Genomic DNA, 16,993 nt, shown 5'->3' with positions numbered 1-16,993 from the left:
AGCTGAATATTCAATTCCGAACTTAAGATGAGTATGATCTACACTGTTTGCCACGAAAGTGAAATCTGTCAGTCATAGCATAGGCCTTTACTCAAGTCTTCTTTCTTTCCCGTAAGTGCATATGAAATTCTGGGAGGAGCTATTTCCGTGGTTCAGAGAAATACTTAGGAAGTAGTGCCGAGATCCTCTGAACTGTTTACAACTCATATATAGAGTCACGGTTATGTTTGTCATGGTTATGAAGAAAAATATGTATTTTCCTCTGTGCAAAAATTGCTCAATGTGAATATTTGCTTTGTGAAAAATTGCAGGAGATAGATATCATACGATTTAGAGACCATTTGTGGCTGATTGGCGAGTCTATGTATGACTGTATCATAGAAACAATGATTATCCCATACTTGCTAAAATTACTTGCACTTGGATTTTGTTTTACATCTCTGTTCAGATTTTCTCCCTCTAGGCTCATAAAAATTTCCCTGTATGTTAACTATTCTGCTTTAATATAGTCTATAGTTATTTTTACTGACTGTGTTTGGAACACTGTGCTCTAGAGTTACTGGACAGCAAAAGGAAGATGCAGCATGGGGAAAACACTACCATGTTATTCAGTTAATGAAACGCCAGCGGTTTGAGCTGGGGGGGATGTGGGCGGGGCTTAGAAGTCTATCTCTGGCTGCATGGCGTGAGCGAGCGGCTAGTGGGCGCGCCCGCTGCGACGTTGCGGAGGCTTCAACATGGCGGAAGCCCTGACAACTCAGGAGCAGCTGGTAAGAGTCTCTTCGTGATTTTTTTTTTTCCTTTTTCGTTTTCTTGTAGTAGTCATTGTGTACAGTCGCCACCCTCAGTTTCTTCTCTAAAGGAGGTTTTTTAAAAAATCAGATTCTGTCGTGCGGTTATTTCTGGGAACGGGGCGGTGTAGTAAACAGCCCCGGCCCGTTCACAAGCCTCCTGTCGACCGACTCCGGTGTGACTGACAGTAGTTAGCATGTGTGTTAGCGCGATGGCGTTTGCTAGTAGTGGAAGGTATCATTTTACCGGCAGTCTGCCTTGAATGCTCACTTCCTGATAACTAGGCATTATGCGGACCACATCGATATGTTCATGAGTCTAAAGTAAATTAACCAGCGACCCACAATTCTTTACAGTTGGCCCTACTCATAGAGCTTGTAGTCACTTAATGGCTTTCGTTAGCCGTCCAGCTACCACATGCAACCTAGCCGCTAGCTAATGGCAGTGGCTATTGTTGACTTGCAGGGAATTTCCTAGACTGCAGTCTTACCAGTCTTTATAAATGATTTCGGGCTGAGCATTAAGGTTAAAAAAGATAAATCGATTGTTGTCTTTATTATTTATTGTCATTTTATACCATGACACGGTTAAAAATGACCAAAACCGCGACTTTGGACGAGTGTTTTGCTACGAGCCAACGAACTAGCAATATCTCGTCTAACGGATTTACTGTGGACAATTCATAGAAATGATCCTCATTGTTGTTGCAATCACTTTCTAGTAAAAGGGGTGGGCCTGAGATAAATGACAAACATGAAATGTCATTCTGCGTTTCTGATTACAGCATTATATTACAGCTTCTGGCCTGATCTTCATCTACTTATGACAAGGTTAACGGATCATTGAGCAAAGTTAAAGGGCATACTTTGGATGCTCCCCAGATTTGCAGATCTTATCTGTTGATAGCTAATCACTTTCGCGCACACAGTAACGTCTGTCAACTAACTGCCCGCACCACTAACGTTTGTAGATTTTGGCTGCTCGTGTTTGTCGTCTTGGATTACATCTCAACCAAGGGAAAGCGATCATCCTGGTGTTGATGTACCGTTATTGGGTACTAGATTAATTATGTGGTCATGTAATTTAAATATGCCCCCTAAATAATGAGTTTTTCAATAGTTTTTGTCCCACTTAAAAATTTAGGCCCACAGTGATAATTCTCTTGATGTGTTAATACTTTGTATATAAGTATATTTTTTGCCAGTCAAGACCTTGCATCTTTTTGGCATATAATTAAGACTATGCCAGGAAATGCACACATTTTTCCAAATATTAGTCTTGGATTAGAAAAAATGAAAGTCTGCATTCTGGTTAATTTCCAGTATGCATCAATTATATAGTTATTTGTTATAATTCATCTATTTTCTGCATAGGAAAAAGATATATACAGAGGCAGTAAAAACACCAGAAAAAAACAGTTTTGTTACTTATGGTTTCATAAAAAAAGTATAATAAAGACATTTTTATCAAATTATTTTCTTTGTAAAAAGGGAAAATGCATACATTTCTATTAAATAAGGTAACAGACTCATGTGTTTAGTCATTCTCCAAAATCCCACGAGCCATTTAAACAAAACAAAGAAAACCCTGCACTGACATTTTCACATGGATAGTGCCACATGTTGGATGAGCATCTCTTTTGTTTAGGGCTACAATTAATAACAAATTTCATTATGAGACAAGGTGCTTAAGCATTTGGATGGGTTACGTTTGCCAAAAAACACCCGGTGGAGAAACACGGTATTTTGAATCATGTTTACAATGGATGTACATTTCTTTGTCCTTATTTGTGCACATATATAAAGCTTCTTTGTGTATAGCTGAAAAGTTAATTGTTGTCCCCATTTTTATACTTTTCTCCTGGTGCATTCAAATTTGGAGGATGGATGCAGAGTACTTGGAGCAAACAAGCTGACTGTTGTCTCTTGGCACATGAGTGCTTTTGTTGATAGTATCTTCCAGTAGCGCACACTTCACAATATTTAATCTTTGACAAAATTGTGTACTTTTCTTGTCATGTCAGCAATCATTCCCATATTATCTTTTGTTTTTTATGGATATCTTTCAAAGCCATATAAAGTTTTACACACAATCTCTCTTTTTTATTTTCTTAACGTGTGCCCATCTTTTCCTGTGTCTTTTCAGGCTGTAGAGGAGTTCCTGAGTGAGGTGCGGAGCAGGGAGCAGCCTCACAGCGCTGGGCTCGTCTCTCAACCTACAGCTGTTAAGTTTCTTATGGCCCGCAAGTTTGACGTCTCCAGAGCCATCGATCTTTTCCAAGCATACAAGGTATGGCATTGTTTCAACTAGTGACAGCAACATCTGTTTACCTTCTGTCGTCACGCGAACCCCATCGGGCTTAATTTGTGCAAAATAGTTCCAATTTTTCAGGTAAATATCACACATTGAATTTGTAATGATTTCTTAAGTGGTGTTTAGATATAAAATATAATAATCCTTAAAAATAATCATAGGCTTGTTTGTAAATGCAGGAAATCTTTAAAATGCATAGTGTTAATGCCCTATAAGTATATCTAATGACAGGGTTTCTGTTGGGGGGGGAAAAAACCACAAGTTAGTTCACAGGTTATTACATCTCTCAATGTTAAACATTAAAATATAATTATAGTTATAACATGTAATTATTGACGCTTAAATAGTTATCTATTATCTGTTAAAGTTAAAAAAAAAATGAACTGGAGTGGTACTTGTATCGCACTCAAGCAGAGCGCTAAGAGAGCTTTTGCACCATAACCAGCATTCACTAATTAACACATTCATACTGCACTTTTTTGTATGTCTTTAAATGCTTTTTACTTCTCACACACCTATGAATCACAATGCCCTGAACATACTTGTATAATACAGTGTATATAAAAATGTATGTTAATCTAATACATGCTAGCACTTTAGTGGAATAATTGAGTTCTGTTTAAAAACCAAAAACAACCCTTGAGTTGCAAGTTAATAAACTGGCTTTTGTAATACACAGACTAACAACTGAATACTGTTAAGTGTTTGTATACATACTAAGTCATCTATAAGCTTATGACTTTCCCCTGTCTCTCCTGTGTCTATCTTCATGTATGAAAATTAGAACACAAGAATCAAAGAGGGCATAATCAATATCAACCCTGACGAGGAGCCCCTACGCTCTGAGCTGCTGAGTGGCAAATTTACAGTCCTGGTGAGTGATAAAGCAATGATAAGTCACTTAACATAAAAGGAACTGTAGCTTATCATTTTGAATTAACACCCAAGAATACACAGAAAATTAAGCAAGGTGGTGCTGGTCGTTAAAAAAGAGTTTTGTGTGTTTCTGTATGTGCATGTCACAGGGCTCATGTAAGCTTATTTTTGTATTTCTATGAATAGAAATGAAGTAAAGTTTTTATTTTCGATAAATTGATTTGCAGTGGTGCAACATGGTGATCTGTTAATATTTTTCCTAGCCTGGCCGAGACGCAAAAGGTGCTGCTGTAGCACTCTTCACCGCTCGACTTCATCGACCAGACCTCACCACCCATAAAGCTGTTCTCCAGGCCATCATCTACCAGCTAGACAAAGCCATAGAGAGGTAAAGCGTGAACCATAAATAAACAGTTTCCTATGACACTTTATCGTGTTATTTTGATCTGGTACAACAGTTCGTCCCCTGTGCTCTGATGTTAATTCATAAAGATAGAAATATCGATAAATGGGTTAATCATTAGCGTAACATGAAAAGTCCCTGATTGAAGACCAGGAGGAGGTATAAACACAGTCTGTCACAAGCTAGTCTATTTCATATGCCGATCTTAAGCCCACATAAATGGGAGGGTTGTGTCAGGAAGAGCATCCAACATAAAAATCTCTTGCTTTAGTGATTGATTTGAATAAAGGATCAGTTGAAAGGATCAGTTGAAAGTACCTTTAGAAATATAAAATAACTAAATGAAACACAGGAATTATAATAGATAAAAGTGTATTTTTAAGCACATTTATTTTGCTCTTTAACTGTAAAGATCTTCATTTCTTTATAGTGTTCAAACTCAAAGGGATGGGCTCATATTTATTTACGACATGACCAACTCCAGTTATGGAAATTTTGACTATGAGCTCTGTGTCAAGATTCTCAATTTGCTCAAGGTAAATATAAGGAGCATTTTTTTTTTCTCACGTTGTGTTTGATGATCTTGGAATTCAAAAATGCTTTTCGCCTTGTTTTTTTTTGTTTTTTTTTTTTAAATATTTCATTATATTTTTATAGTGAAAAATAATTATATATTATATAATATATAATAAAAATATTTTCATTTTGCAGGGGGCCTTTCCAGCTCGTCTAAAATGTGTCTTCATTGTGTCCTCACCTCTTTGGTTTCGAGCACCTTTCGCGGTTCTTCGCCTCTTTGTACGCGAGAAGCTGAGAGAAAGGGTGTGTCTCTTAGTTTCATCAAGAATTTGCATCATGTATAAGATGTTTGTTGTTCATTATTTAATACTTACTTTTGTTTTTCTCCTCACCAGGTCTGCACAGTGAAAGCTCATGAGTTGGCAAGTCATATCCCAGTTTCCTCCCTCCCTGAACACCTGGGTGGGACATCCCAGTATAACCACGTGGCTTGGATTCAATCCTGTGTTAATGTAAACACAAACATTGTTCAGGGTGACACAAAAGAACATGACTGCGTGGGAAGCCTGTTGCGCTCTTATAGCTTAGAGAATAGCAACACAAGTGTAGATGCAACACTGTCCCACGCCCATATAAATACACAAATAGGTCCTGAGATAGCTGTGGCTAACTCTAACTGCTATGATGACAGCAACGCAAACCCACACAACCACTGTGTTGTGGAGAGCAGGACTCGAGGCCAAGGCCAGCACCAACATAGTCCAAATTCTGCTGTGGACAAATCGCAAGTGAACCACCAACACTGGAATGGCTCAGCAGTGAGCGGAGCCAACATGGCTGTCATTGGCTCCAGCGCCAATGCTAACATTAATGGTAGTGGCTGCCAAGCTCCTCCCCAATCAGACACTCCCCCTGATACACCCCTCTCAAAGAAAACTGATGGGGCTGTGGTGAGTGGCAGTGAGGGTATAGAGGAGGAGTATGAGGAGGGTGAGGAGGAAGGAGTGCCTCCGTTGCCTCAGAAATCTCAGCCTCGTCCACCCAACCAGCCTTCCTCAAAATCCCCACCGCTGTCCTCATCTTGGGGTCCTGATGATGAGAACCACTGCATGGAGGTGTCTGTTCACATGCCAGAGCAGGGAGCCATGACGGTGCATGACCTGGTGGAGTATGTGAAGAGGAAGAAGAAGAGAGGGATCTATCAAGAGTATGAGGAGATCCGCAAGGAGCCTCCTGCAGGCACCTTTGACTACTCTAAGTAAGACTTGTCAAGCTCTTATATTTTGTGTGTCTGAATTAAATGTATAATATCAGCCAGAGCTTCAGTTTGTTATGTAGCCTCACATTAGACTCATCTTTGCAGGAAATTGTCCAATCAGGTCAAGAACAGGTACAGTGATGTTCTCTGCCTCGACCAGTCACGAGTGCGACTGTGCCCACTCTCTAATGATGAGGATGAGGTAATAATTCATCTGTAGATACATTTCAATCAATAAATTATAAGTACGATACTAATACAATATTATTGTTTATCTCTGGGAATTAGTGAAGATTGCATTAGCATTTAGCTGAGATGAAATTCATGTTTATCATCGGCAGCTGAAAGTATCTTATTAATTTAAGACATTGAATGTTGGCCCAGTCTGTGTATTCAAAATGTTTTGAATACAGGTGTATCTGTGTTTTGGGGGTTTTTTTTCTTTTCAGTTTTTGTTGTTGTTGTTGTTGTTTGTTTTGTTCTTTTTTTAGACAGTGGTCTAAGTGTAGAATTATTTACTACAATTAAGGTTATGCACACTTTTTTTTTTTAAACTGTAATGTGTAGCATCTTCTTATCCAAGGCAAAATAACTGAACGGTGAATCGCTCTGCTGTGTTTTGCAGACATCAGATTACATTAATGCTAGTTTCATGGATGGGTACAAGAGGAGCAACGCCTACATCGCTACTCAGGGTGAGAAGCTGTTCACATAAGTTCCTGCTTTACTCTTTATTGCTTGTAGTTTTGCATATTTTTATGATATATTGAGATGATTCCTTGAACAGCTCTTATCTTTCAATGAATGTAATTCTAAGTGCTTTAACTGGAAAACTGCATGACTCCTTCAGATATTTGTTTATTATGTTCTGGTCGTGATGTACGTCAAATGCCTCTAATGGGATTGTGAGATTGAATGGAGTGTGAAGATCCAAAGTGCCTCAACCCTTTTGAGCAATACTGTAGTTCTCCATACTGTGTAAAGAACTACAGTATGGATAATACTATAAATAGTACATGAGCTATTATCGCTGTTGCTCTCTTTATTCTTTTATTGTTTTGTCTGATCTCTACTGACTGCAACTGATCAGTCTTTCACTTTACTGACTTTCATTATTTTGGAATCTCAGCTGGCCGCATTGACAGATTTATCTTTTACATATGCCAGCTTTGCTCCCACTTCTCACCTCTTTTAGTCTAGAGCCGTACTCTGTTTCATCACCACCAATAATGTGACTTGCCAAGCTGTTTGTATGGTTTGTGCTTGCTCGGACTTCCCAGTCCGTCATACTTAATCCATCAACAGCAGTTCTTTAGTACATAGCCGCTTAGCTCCTACAGCTGTGGTTTTACCTTTCCGACTCTCTGTCGCTATTACATTTCTACCTGGAAGTATGTCTGTCTGTCAGAGATGTATTCATCCCAGCGAAATTTCACGTTGACTGCTGGGAGATTTTAGTATGGATATTATCTGTATGTATATTAAAATACAGCAGTCTCTATCAGTAGTCAGTGTAAAATTTCCATATGGATAATATCATACAATATCAATAAGGATAAGCAGAAGAGGATGGGTAATGTTCTCATGCTGGACTTTACATTTTACTAAGATAGCTTTTGACTGATTATCTTTTAATGGCTATTTAACTCTATCCAAGACAAATGTTCAACATGTCACTTCATTTTAAGGGCATTAAATAGTCTTTCGGGTGTCATTGAGAGCCTTCCCACCATAAACTCTTAACCTACCCCCGATGGTCTTCTTGGACTTTTAGATGCTCTTGCTTTAAAAACATAGGTTGTTTTTCTCCCCATCATGGTTTACTTCTGAATTATGCAAAGTGGTAGCAAAAAACCTATCTCTTGGAACACCACTACAAAAGAGTTGGATTTTGTTGTTCACAAAGAAATGTACAATAACCACATTCTTCATTAGAAGGATGCACGCTATCTACAGAAAAATCTACTTGGTACACAGATCTAATCAGTAGGGGTGCAACGATATTCGTATCGATATTGAACCGTTCGATACAGTGCTTTCGGTTCGGTACGCATATGTATCGAACAATACAATTTTTTTCAATTTTTTTTTTTTCAATTTTTTTTTTTTTTTTTTTGTGTCCCGTTTGGATCTATAGCCATCAGAATTGTTGTCTTGAGGCCAAGAAAGATGCCAAGAGGATTTATTTTAAGTGGATCATCATATTGGTCCATTTGATTGACCTTTATTATAATTATGAATTTATTTTATTTTCAGTTGCAAACGGGACAGACATGACTGTGGGATAGGACAGGGGGAAAGAATGAAAGAAAGAGGGGGAGAGAAAGAAAGAAAACCAAAGGGGAGAAAAAAAAAGAACAATACAAAATTTGTAATTTATTTTATCAACTTTTCTTCTGACGATGCTGTCTGTGTTGAGCGCTCAGTGAATCTGCATTTGACTACTCCGCCTAGGCTCGAGAGTGCAGCCTAGGCGGAGTAGTCGAACGCAGATTCACTGAGCACTCAACACAGACAGCATGGTCAGAAGGAAGAGCGCAGGGCAAGCTAGCGAGACAGAAGTGGACCTCCCCACCCTCATTCAGATCTGGCGTTTGGAATTATTTTGGTTTTCATGTGACGTATGACCCTGAAGGTAAGCGAGTCATGGACTAAAGTAAAACAGTATGTTGGATGTGCCATGCAATGCTCAATTACATGGGTGGGAGCTAGTGTGTTAGCGCAGTTAGCTCGTATAGGGTAGCTCGTTAACGGAGATTTGAGATTTGCCGTGTTGTGGCGTTAAGGTTATTTCAACGAGATTAACCTGAAAGCACTAGTGGGAACACAACGAATATGACTGCACATTTACACCGACATCATCCTAGTGCAAAGACAAAAACAACAAGCATGCATGCTACAAACTTTAGCCGAGTCATTTAGACAGCTGTTAGCACAGGATTCTCCTTATGGAGACCTGATATGTTTAATATGCTGCTGAGAATATAGCCCAGAAGAAGCGGATAGTATAGCTTTTATTTTGGAAAGAGACATTTCTCTGTAATAAACTCTCTTTTCCAAAGATGAGTGATTCCTCAATCAGATACAGGGCTCGCAATATCGCTAGCCCGACGTCCCGGGGCTATCTCTGCCCTGCCTGTCGGGCTATTGTAGGAAGGAAAAATATATGTCAATGCTTTTGCATTCTTTCAGAAATGTAGCTGGGTAATTATGTCATTGGGTGAGCCACTGTCAATATGTGACATATTGAAATCGTGTTTGAATTTGCGCTTGTTTTTTTGCTTTCACTTTGCAATCGCGCGAACTGTGTATAGAGAGCGACAGCACTGATCTGTGAGTGATGATAATTTGTGCACCAATTCCTCTGACATCGTCTTATTAATTGTTAGCTTACTATGCAAACATGACAAGTGAAATCTCCCGCAGCTTAAACATGTGAGAGGTTGATCGCGCAGAGAATCGCTGAGCTTATGTGAGTGCGGCAGGATATATATTTCACTACGATGACCTGGATGATTGAGAACCTTCACAGACAGATATATATTTTAGTTCTGCTGAGCCAAATAAGACAGGTCAGGGTGAAGAAGTGACAGCCAAAGAAAAGCTTAACACAAAACGGAGAAGTTATGACAAATCAGACTATAAGGCAAAAAGAAAGTGCAGCTTTATGGTTTCATGGACAAAAGAATTTCTGTGGCTGCAATATGACGAGCTAAAAAACAACACGCACAAGGGTTAGGGTTAAATTTAAAAACTGTACTTTTGTGTTAAAATATATATATTTACAATTTTAATAAATGACAAATTAAAAAGGCATGAACATTTTTTTTTTGTATCGAAAAACTATCGAACCGTGACACCAAAGTATCGAACCGAACCGAACCGTGAATTTTGTGTATCATTGCACCCCTACTAATCAGCTCAGGTCAAGGGAGCAAAGGACCCTTTTCTGAATGGTCAGGAACATAATAACCTGGCTCTGCTGCCTCATCCTTACCCACCCTCTTACTGTAATTCTTTGATGTTATTTTTAAAATGTCAAAATAGACTAGATTTACCAGCAGCTGATCACTAACACTTCCTGTAATTTTCCTCCTCCCGTTTCCCTCACTTTCGTTCCCTTTTTAGTTTGAAACTTCCCTCTGCTCACAACCAGTATCATTCCTTGTTTATGTTCCTCATTGATTACTGTAACGTCTTTCTTTTTTGTTTCTCTATCAAGTCCATCCACAAATGTTATCTGGTCCCAATTGCTAGTGGTCATATCATAACCAGAACTCCCTCCATAAGTCATTTAGTAAAACTTCATTGACAAAATCACATTTAAATTTGTCTTTTATTCATCAAGATTCTGCTCCTCACCTTTTAAGCTGTTCCATAAACTTGCTTTGCAGTACCTCTCTTCTACTCTCAGATCCTGCACCGTGCCTCTGGAACTCCCTCTCAGACATCTGTAATATTGGCATTAATCCACTTTAAAATTTCCCCTCAAAACTCTCTTCTTTAAACTGGCATATTCACCTTTAACTGTCACATGAACCCTCTGTTCTTAATTAGCTTATATATTGTAAAATAGTTTTATTGTCATTGATACTTCCTTGGTTACCATTTTTTAAACTCTTCTGTGTAAGTTGAGCTTTAGTGTTTTGAAAGACGCCTAAAATAAAATGTGTCGTTATTATCATCTTGTGTCCCTCAGGTCCTTTGCCAAAAACCTTTGCTGACTTCTGGAGGATGGTTTGGGAACAGATGGTACTTATCATTGTAATGACCACCAGGTGAGACTCCAGTTTGGATTGCTGATGTAAACTTTAATGTAAGGATTTTTACAAATGATGGCACATTATTGATGTGTTGTGAATGAGATGAAAATGGATTTACTGTGTCTCTCAGGGTGGTGGAGCGTGGACGTGTCAAATGTGGACAATACTGGCCTCTTGAGGAGGGCAGGACTGAACAGCATGGATACTTCTTGGTCAGGAATACACACATCCAAGTGTTTCAGGACTTCAAACTTTCCCATCTTGAACTGTACAACACACAGGTAGAGCACACGTGTAGTTTACATTTCTTTAACTCAGTTTAAGTCTTTTGAGATGAAAAACTGAGATAGGAGTTTCATTTGTCAATTAAGAGTTTCTAAAGAGTTTCTTTAAATTGTGAGAATGCTTTGTCAGTAGAAACTGTAGAAATCACCATATCTTATTTTCCAAAACGGCTTAAACATGCCAACTCACAAGAAAGAAGTGACTATCTTCTCTCTTTATCTGCTCTCCTGTGAAACCGTCTGACCTTTTAGTCTGGAGAGAGGCGGGAAGTGTGCCACTACCTCTATGTCAGCTGGCCGGACTTCGGAGTGCCCAAGAGTGCTTCTGCTATGTTGGACTTCCGTGAACATGTTCTGCAAAGGAGGGAAGCTGCAGTCCAGACCTTGGGATCCACCTGGAGAGGGCCTCCAGGGGGCCCCCCTGTGGTTGTGCATTGCAGTGCTGGCATTGGCCGTACAGGTAAAAACTATGGATGCTCTTGGCAGCTAATTTCTTAATCGACCAATTAAGGGGGAAAAAATTGACTAATCTAAAACTAAGAAACACTCAGATATCAAGTTAAATCTGAGAACCCTTCAATGGATAACCATTAAAACATTGACATCATTAATCCCGTTCTTCAATAATATATCTTGCTTAACTGTGCAGCACCTAACATTATCAACATTGAACATTGTATTCCAAATAGACAAGGAAGAGGGAAAAACACTGAAAATAAACCTTTCAAGTTAGAGTTGCGGCTCTAATTTGAGCCCCTCCTGAATGACTGAACTCGTCACCCTATCGCTAAGGGACAGCCCATCCACCCTTAAAGATCATTTTTGCTGCTTGTATCTACAATCTCATTCTTTTGCTTTTAAAAAAATAAGAGTGTTAACAAAAGATCAGACCTAGAGCAACATATTTATGGTCTTTCTCAATATTGATGCTCCATCTGGTGGCAGATGGCTGCATAACATTTAGTACATAGCAATTTACCAGCACTGGGCATCAATTCAAATGTTTACAATTAGATTACACTACTAGCACGTCTGGTACCGACTAGTAACACTAGGGATGATTAGTTGTGTAGTTGAATAGTTGCACACATCCTAGTAAAGATGTCGTCATCTGATTTAAATACTTTAAATATAGATTTATAGCGCTCTTATGCATCTTAAAGTAATCTCATCTGAGAGTTTTACTTTACTATTTGAACCTGGAGCCAGTGCCACTTTAAATAAATGGTAGCTAACCTTTAAATAGCCCAAGAAATTGGTTATTAAGTTTAAAGCACAGAAGACAGTAAAGCAATCTGCATCTGTCCCATAACACTTAAGTATTTTTTTACAGTGCCTGTTTAGCTCAGAGGGCTGATACTGTGTAAAAGGCTTCTCTTTAAGTTAAAGGAAATCCCTGCAGCCAGCTGAAGTGGGAGGACATGTTGGTCAATCTTCAGCCTGTTATTTTAAAAGTACCTCACCAGTGTGTGAGCCACTTTTGTGTCTTTATATATCAGTGCCACTGCCTTGCCTTCCTAATTGTAATTCATGCAGTTGATATACAAAATTAAAATCCCACCAAATGTGAATCTGGTAAACAAATGTAAGGTATTGTGTATGCAGGTCGTTTTGCCTTGTATTATTTAGACAATGACTTTTACTTGAATTACCTCTTCCCTTCTGCTGAGCTGTAGTCCTAACTTTTGCATTTATTTTTAGGTTTTAATCTGTTGTCTTGTGTCCAACAAAAAACTTTTTAATTGAGTTCTTTTAAGTGTAACTTCTCGATATTCATCCCTCATGGCTGTTTAGGCACATTCTGCACACTGGACATCTGCCTGTCCCAGCTGGAGGATGTTGGCACAGTAGATGTCTGTCAGACGGTGCGGCGGATGCGTACACAGAGGGCTTTCAGCATCCAGACCTGGGATCAGTACTATTTCTGCTACACAGCAATCATTGAGTATGCCCAGCGGAATGGGAAGCTGAGCCCAGTGCAGTGGTCTGACTCAGAGCTAGAGACTGACAGCGAGTGAGAGACATACGGAGGGTAATTAGATGAACAGAACAGTCAATCTAAGCAGAAGTCATAGGAATGAGAGTGAGGAGTGGCGATTCTGAGTACATAAAGGAGATGACTCTTCAGACATAACAGAGAAGAGGCACAAGATGGCAGACTCCCACAGTTGCTCTTCCTTCTTCCCACGAGTTGATAAACTGAGAAGGCAAAGAGCTGGAGAAGAAAATTCAGTGCAGTGGAAACTGCATTGACGAGCAAGCTGGCCTGCCAATTTCCAAGCCCCTTTTTAAAAAATTTAGCAAACTACAGGGGGTTTGGCCTGCCCCGAACCTGTGTTGTCGACAAAAGCAGTGTACGAGTAGCATTTTTATATTGACTTGCACATGAGAAATGACAAACTTGAACCTTACCCCTAAAAGCCCTCCAAACCCGAATCTTTGGTCCTTTTTGTATTTCTTGTCTCTTCTCAACTCTGAACAAATCTGTGACTGCAGATAAAATGTGTGGGGTATGAAAAGGTGAAACTTGAAAACATTTCTTTTTGTTTTTTCTTGGTTCTCTTTGAGAGAGTGTTTGTGACAGATCAGTGTGTGAGCCATTTAGTCCATTTCCATGTTGTTTTGGGGGGGGGGGGGGGGGTTCCCATGTTAATTTTTTCTATGGTGCATTTTCTATGTGAGTTTCATATTTGTGCATATGTAGACTAACTTTTAAAAGCCAAAGTCCGCAATCTGAATGCTTGGATGTACTCCTTACTGAGATATTATAGACTGAAGCCCATGTATATTCTTGTAACATACATTTATACATTATTGTGCATAATAACAATTTCTGAAATAACAGCAAAAAAAGCCTTGTTTAATATAATTGACTTAACTTTGAGGAAAGAATTCCTGTGTAGCGAGCCAGGCTATGACAAAATATAGAAGAGTTCTGGTTTTAAACTAATGTTGTATTTCAAATCTCTGATTTGTCAGGTCTAACATCGTCTTTACTGTTGGAGCGTTCTGATTGGACGATCTTAAGTAATTTGGCCTTAACTTGATTCACTGCCTCGTCCTTCTAAGACCCTGAACCATACCTTTAAACTGTACACTTTTATTTCCTCCCGTGGTTCTCCTTTTTTTCAATCTGACTCTTGACACCACAACTGTTGTTTGATTCCTGAGGTATGCTCTCCCTCAGATAATTGTGCCTTCACGTTTTCCTTAGCTTAATGTCTCGCTAGTAAGTAAAACCCAAACTAGTGCACTTGCATAAAACATGTTAACTTTGTGCCACACAGGACCCCCACATTTTGCCTATAAGTCCTGTACATAGCACACTATGTATAAATGACAAAGTAGTGAGTTATCTGGGAGTTAGCTTTGAGACGTGGTTATTATTTTATCATTTGACCTCAGGGGGTGTTTTTGTCTAGTGTCAAAGATCCATTTCTGGGTTTGCCTCTGGTAAATTATCATTTAAGGAAAAAAATCTATATCAACTTTATTTTGTATTTTTTACTGTATTGTATCCTACTGTATTTATGTCTTTGTACAACTTCTACATTATTGAAAATCCGTGAATGTTGGTACGATGCAACAAAGAATAACAGACCAGTTATTGCATTTGATAAGCTGAACAAATCGAACGAGGAGTGAACTATATATATTTTTCTTTGTTGTTCACAATGACATTGAGGTGGAAACTGTCACTTGCCATAGTATTTTCAGAACTGACTTGTATAAATGGTGATTGTTCAAGTTTTGGACAATAAGGGGTTGGGATGGGGGTGAGGTAGGGTAGGGATCAGGTAAGCTAACTTGTGTTTTTAGAGAGTTTATCATAGAAACGGTAACGTTAACATCCAACTGTCTGGTCCCCTTATGCCAAGGACAAAGCAAAAACAAACAAAAAACCTATTAAGAGCAGAAAATGGCCAAAAAAAAAAAAAAGGACATGTGGCTACATTTCTGTTCATATAAATATATATCTATATATTATTATGGGATAAAGTTTATCAGCATGGATAGAGCCTTGAATGTTTTTGGGGTACTGGTGTCCGAGCAATTTAGTAAAGACTTTTTTTTTTTTGGTGAATGTGGACCTTGCATCCTTCAATGCCAAAGGCCTAGGCTCAATCTGAAAGTGTTTTCCTGTCACACATCCTCAACAGCCTGCAAGCATGGACTTACTGGTGCAGTCTTGCATCCACGGACACCGAAAGACCCTGGAGCACCTTGGGAACATTGCTAATAAATATGTATAGCTAAAAAAAAGTGGGAGAGTGGGTATGCAAGAGTTTTGATCCCTGTGCTACATTTAATTTGTTTTGTAAGAAACTGAGAATGCAATGTGCATTTGTCACTAGTGTTCATTTAATGTCTCTTTTTGTGCTTGAAGTTCATGCGATTGAATTACAGCCTTTTACATGCTGTCAGCCCAGCTGTCCCATTAAAGAAATGGTCTTACTATCTTAAATGGATACAAAGCTAATGTGATCTCTTGGCTGAAAAAGAGTATTGCAAAGATTAAATGTGTAGTAAGAACATGTCCACCTTTTTCTCTTTCATTGAAATTGGAGTTACAAAATTGCTTTCACATACAGAAATGGGTTGATGAGATCTTTGAAGTATTAAGCATTCAGCTAACAGTCTGTGGTCTGCTCTTTGCACTAGTGCAGAAATGTAACAGTTTAAGTATTAGTTACTCTAGTGCAAATGTAATGTACTCGAGTTCCCTCGTAGTTCTACTTCACACCTCCATTACTTTCACTCCACATTATTTATTGGTTATGGTGTGGCGCAGATATTTTAATTAAGGCATGTAACTGAGACTGAGATTCTAAAATATGAGGCATAACTTTATATTAAAAGTCCACCTCAACCTACTTATCTTCCACATTAATGCATCATGGTAAAAACCTTAGGCATTACTCCATCTAAAATAACAGTTTCCAGTTAAACTGAGGTCTTGCAAAGTTATCTGAGATCCTGTGTTACAGTTTAAATATTTTCACACTGTTAGGCTTTGGAATCACGATTAGGTTTTAAGGATTCTGTTTACGCCCTATGACAGCTGGGATAGGCTCCAGCGCCCCCCGCGACCCTGAAAAGGATAAGCGGAAGCGAATGGATGGACGGATGGATGGATTCTGTTTAGATCCCTTCACACTGCCAGTTCAAAACAGTATGACATAAATAAAGAATGGGTGACGATGTGACAACTAAGATAGTCAATTAGATACCTAAGCATGTGGAGAAAACACAAGGGGGAAAAAACTATATAAGAACTACAACATGCTGCAAAAATAAAGTACAACTACCAAAACCTTTTGCACAGAGAGCGTCACCATTAAGAACCCCATCTTTATGAAAATGAAAAGTTACCACCACTAATTTAGCATGTTTCAATGTAGCCATTATTATGTAGTATTACTAACAGACGTTAAGGACATTTTAGTTAAAAGAAAATCATGTTGAGCAAAATCTGCCAGTTGTAGATTAATTTCTTGCTATAGACCCTTCAATGGCTAAACTCGTCAGTGGTTCCAGAATTGGGCACAAACATTTTGCCGTGCAGCAGCATTAGATCAGTAAAAAAAAAAAAAGGTAACGATGGCCTGCGCGGTCCTTTCATGCTGGCGCTTCATTTCACACCTGATCATGTCACAGCTGGCTCCTTATTTATCGAGACAACTTAACTAATGATATCAACCAGTCACAGACCTAAACCGGGAACAGCTATTACAAAGTGAATACATTTGATAGAAAGCAGGTATATTTGATCAGTTTTTTTAAT

General features: G+C 38.8%; 1 protein-coding gene across 1 annotated transcript; it reads left to right on the top strand.

Moving 5' to 3' along the window:
* The first annotated feature begins 713 nt into the window (after positions 1 to 713).
* Positions 714 to 15,634, top strand: ptpn9b (protein tyrosine phosphatase non-receptor type 9b). The gene is made up of 13 exons (XM_085357002.1): positions 714 to 770; positions 2,938 to 3,081; positions 3,890 to 3,979; positions 4,245 to 4,369; positions 4,815 to 4,920; positions 5,096 to 5,206; positions 5,299 to 6,161; positions 6,267 to 6,363; positions 6,787 to 6,856; positions 10,861 to 10,939; positions 11,055 to 11,205; positions 11,461 to 11,668; positions 13,003 to 15,634. The coding sequence occupies exons 1-13, from the start codon at positions 738 to 740 to the stop codon at positions 13,224 to 13,226; spliced, it is 2,301 nt and encodes a 766-aa protein (XP_085213128.1). The 5' UTR covers positions 714 to 737; the 3' UTR covers positions 13,227 to 15,634.
* Positions 15,635 to 16,993: the final 1,359 nt, after the last annotated feature.

Source organism: Diplotaxodon limnothrissa, linkage group LG6, assembly GCF_057381915.1.
Source record: "Diplotaxodon limnothrissa isolate DT_005_m linkage group LG6, D_limnothrissa_male_GT1.1, whole genome shotgun sequence".
Taxonomy (NCBI): Eukaryota; Metazoa; Chordata; class Actinopteri; order Cichliformes; family Cichlidae; genus Diplotaxodon; species Diplotaxodon limnothrissa.
Note: the sequence above shows the minus strand (reverse complement) of the source record. Positions and strands in the feature narration are given on the sequence as shown.

Coding starts and splice junctions, on each gene's coding strand:
- ptpn9b (XM_085357002.1), top strand. CDS start 738: ATGGCGGAAGCCCTGACAACTCAGGAGCAGCTG. Junction 6,364..6,786: donor TCTCTAATGATGAGGATGAG/GTAATAATTCAT, acceptor TGTGTTTTGCAG/ACATCAGATTACATTAATGC. Junction 11,206..11,460: donor TTGAACTGTACAACACACAG/GTAGAGCACACG, acceptor CTGACCTTTTAG/TCTGGAGAGAGGCGGGAAGT.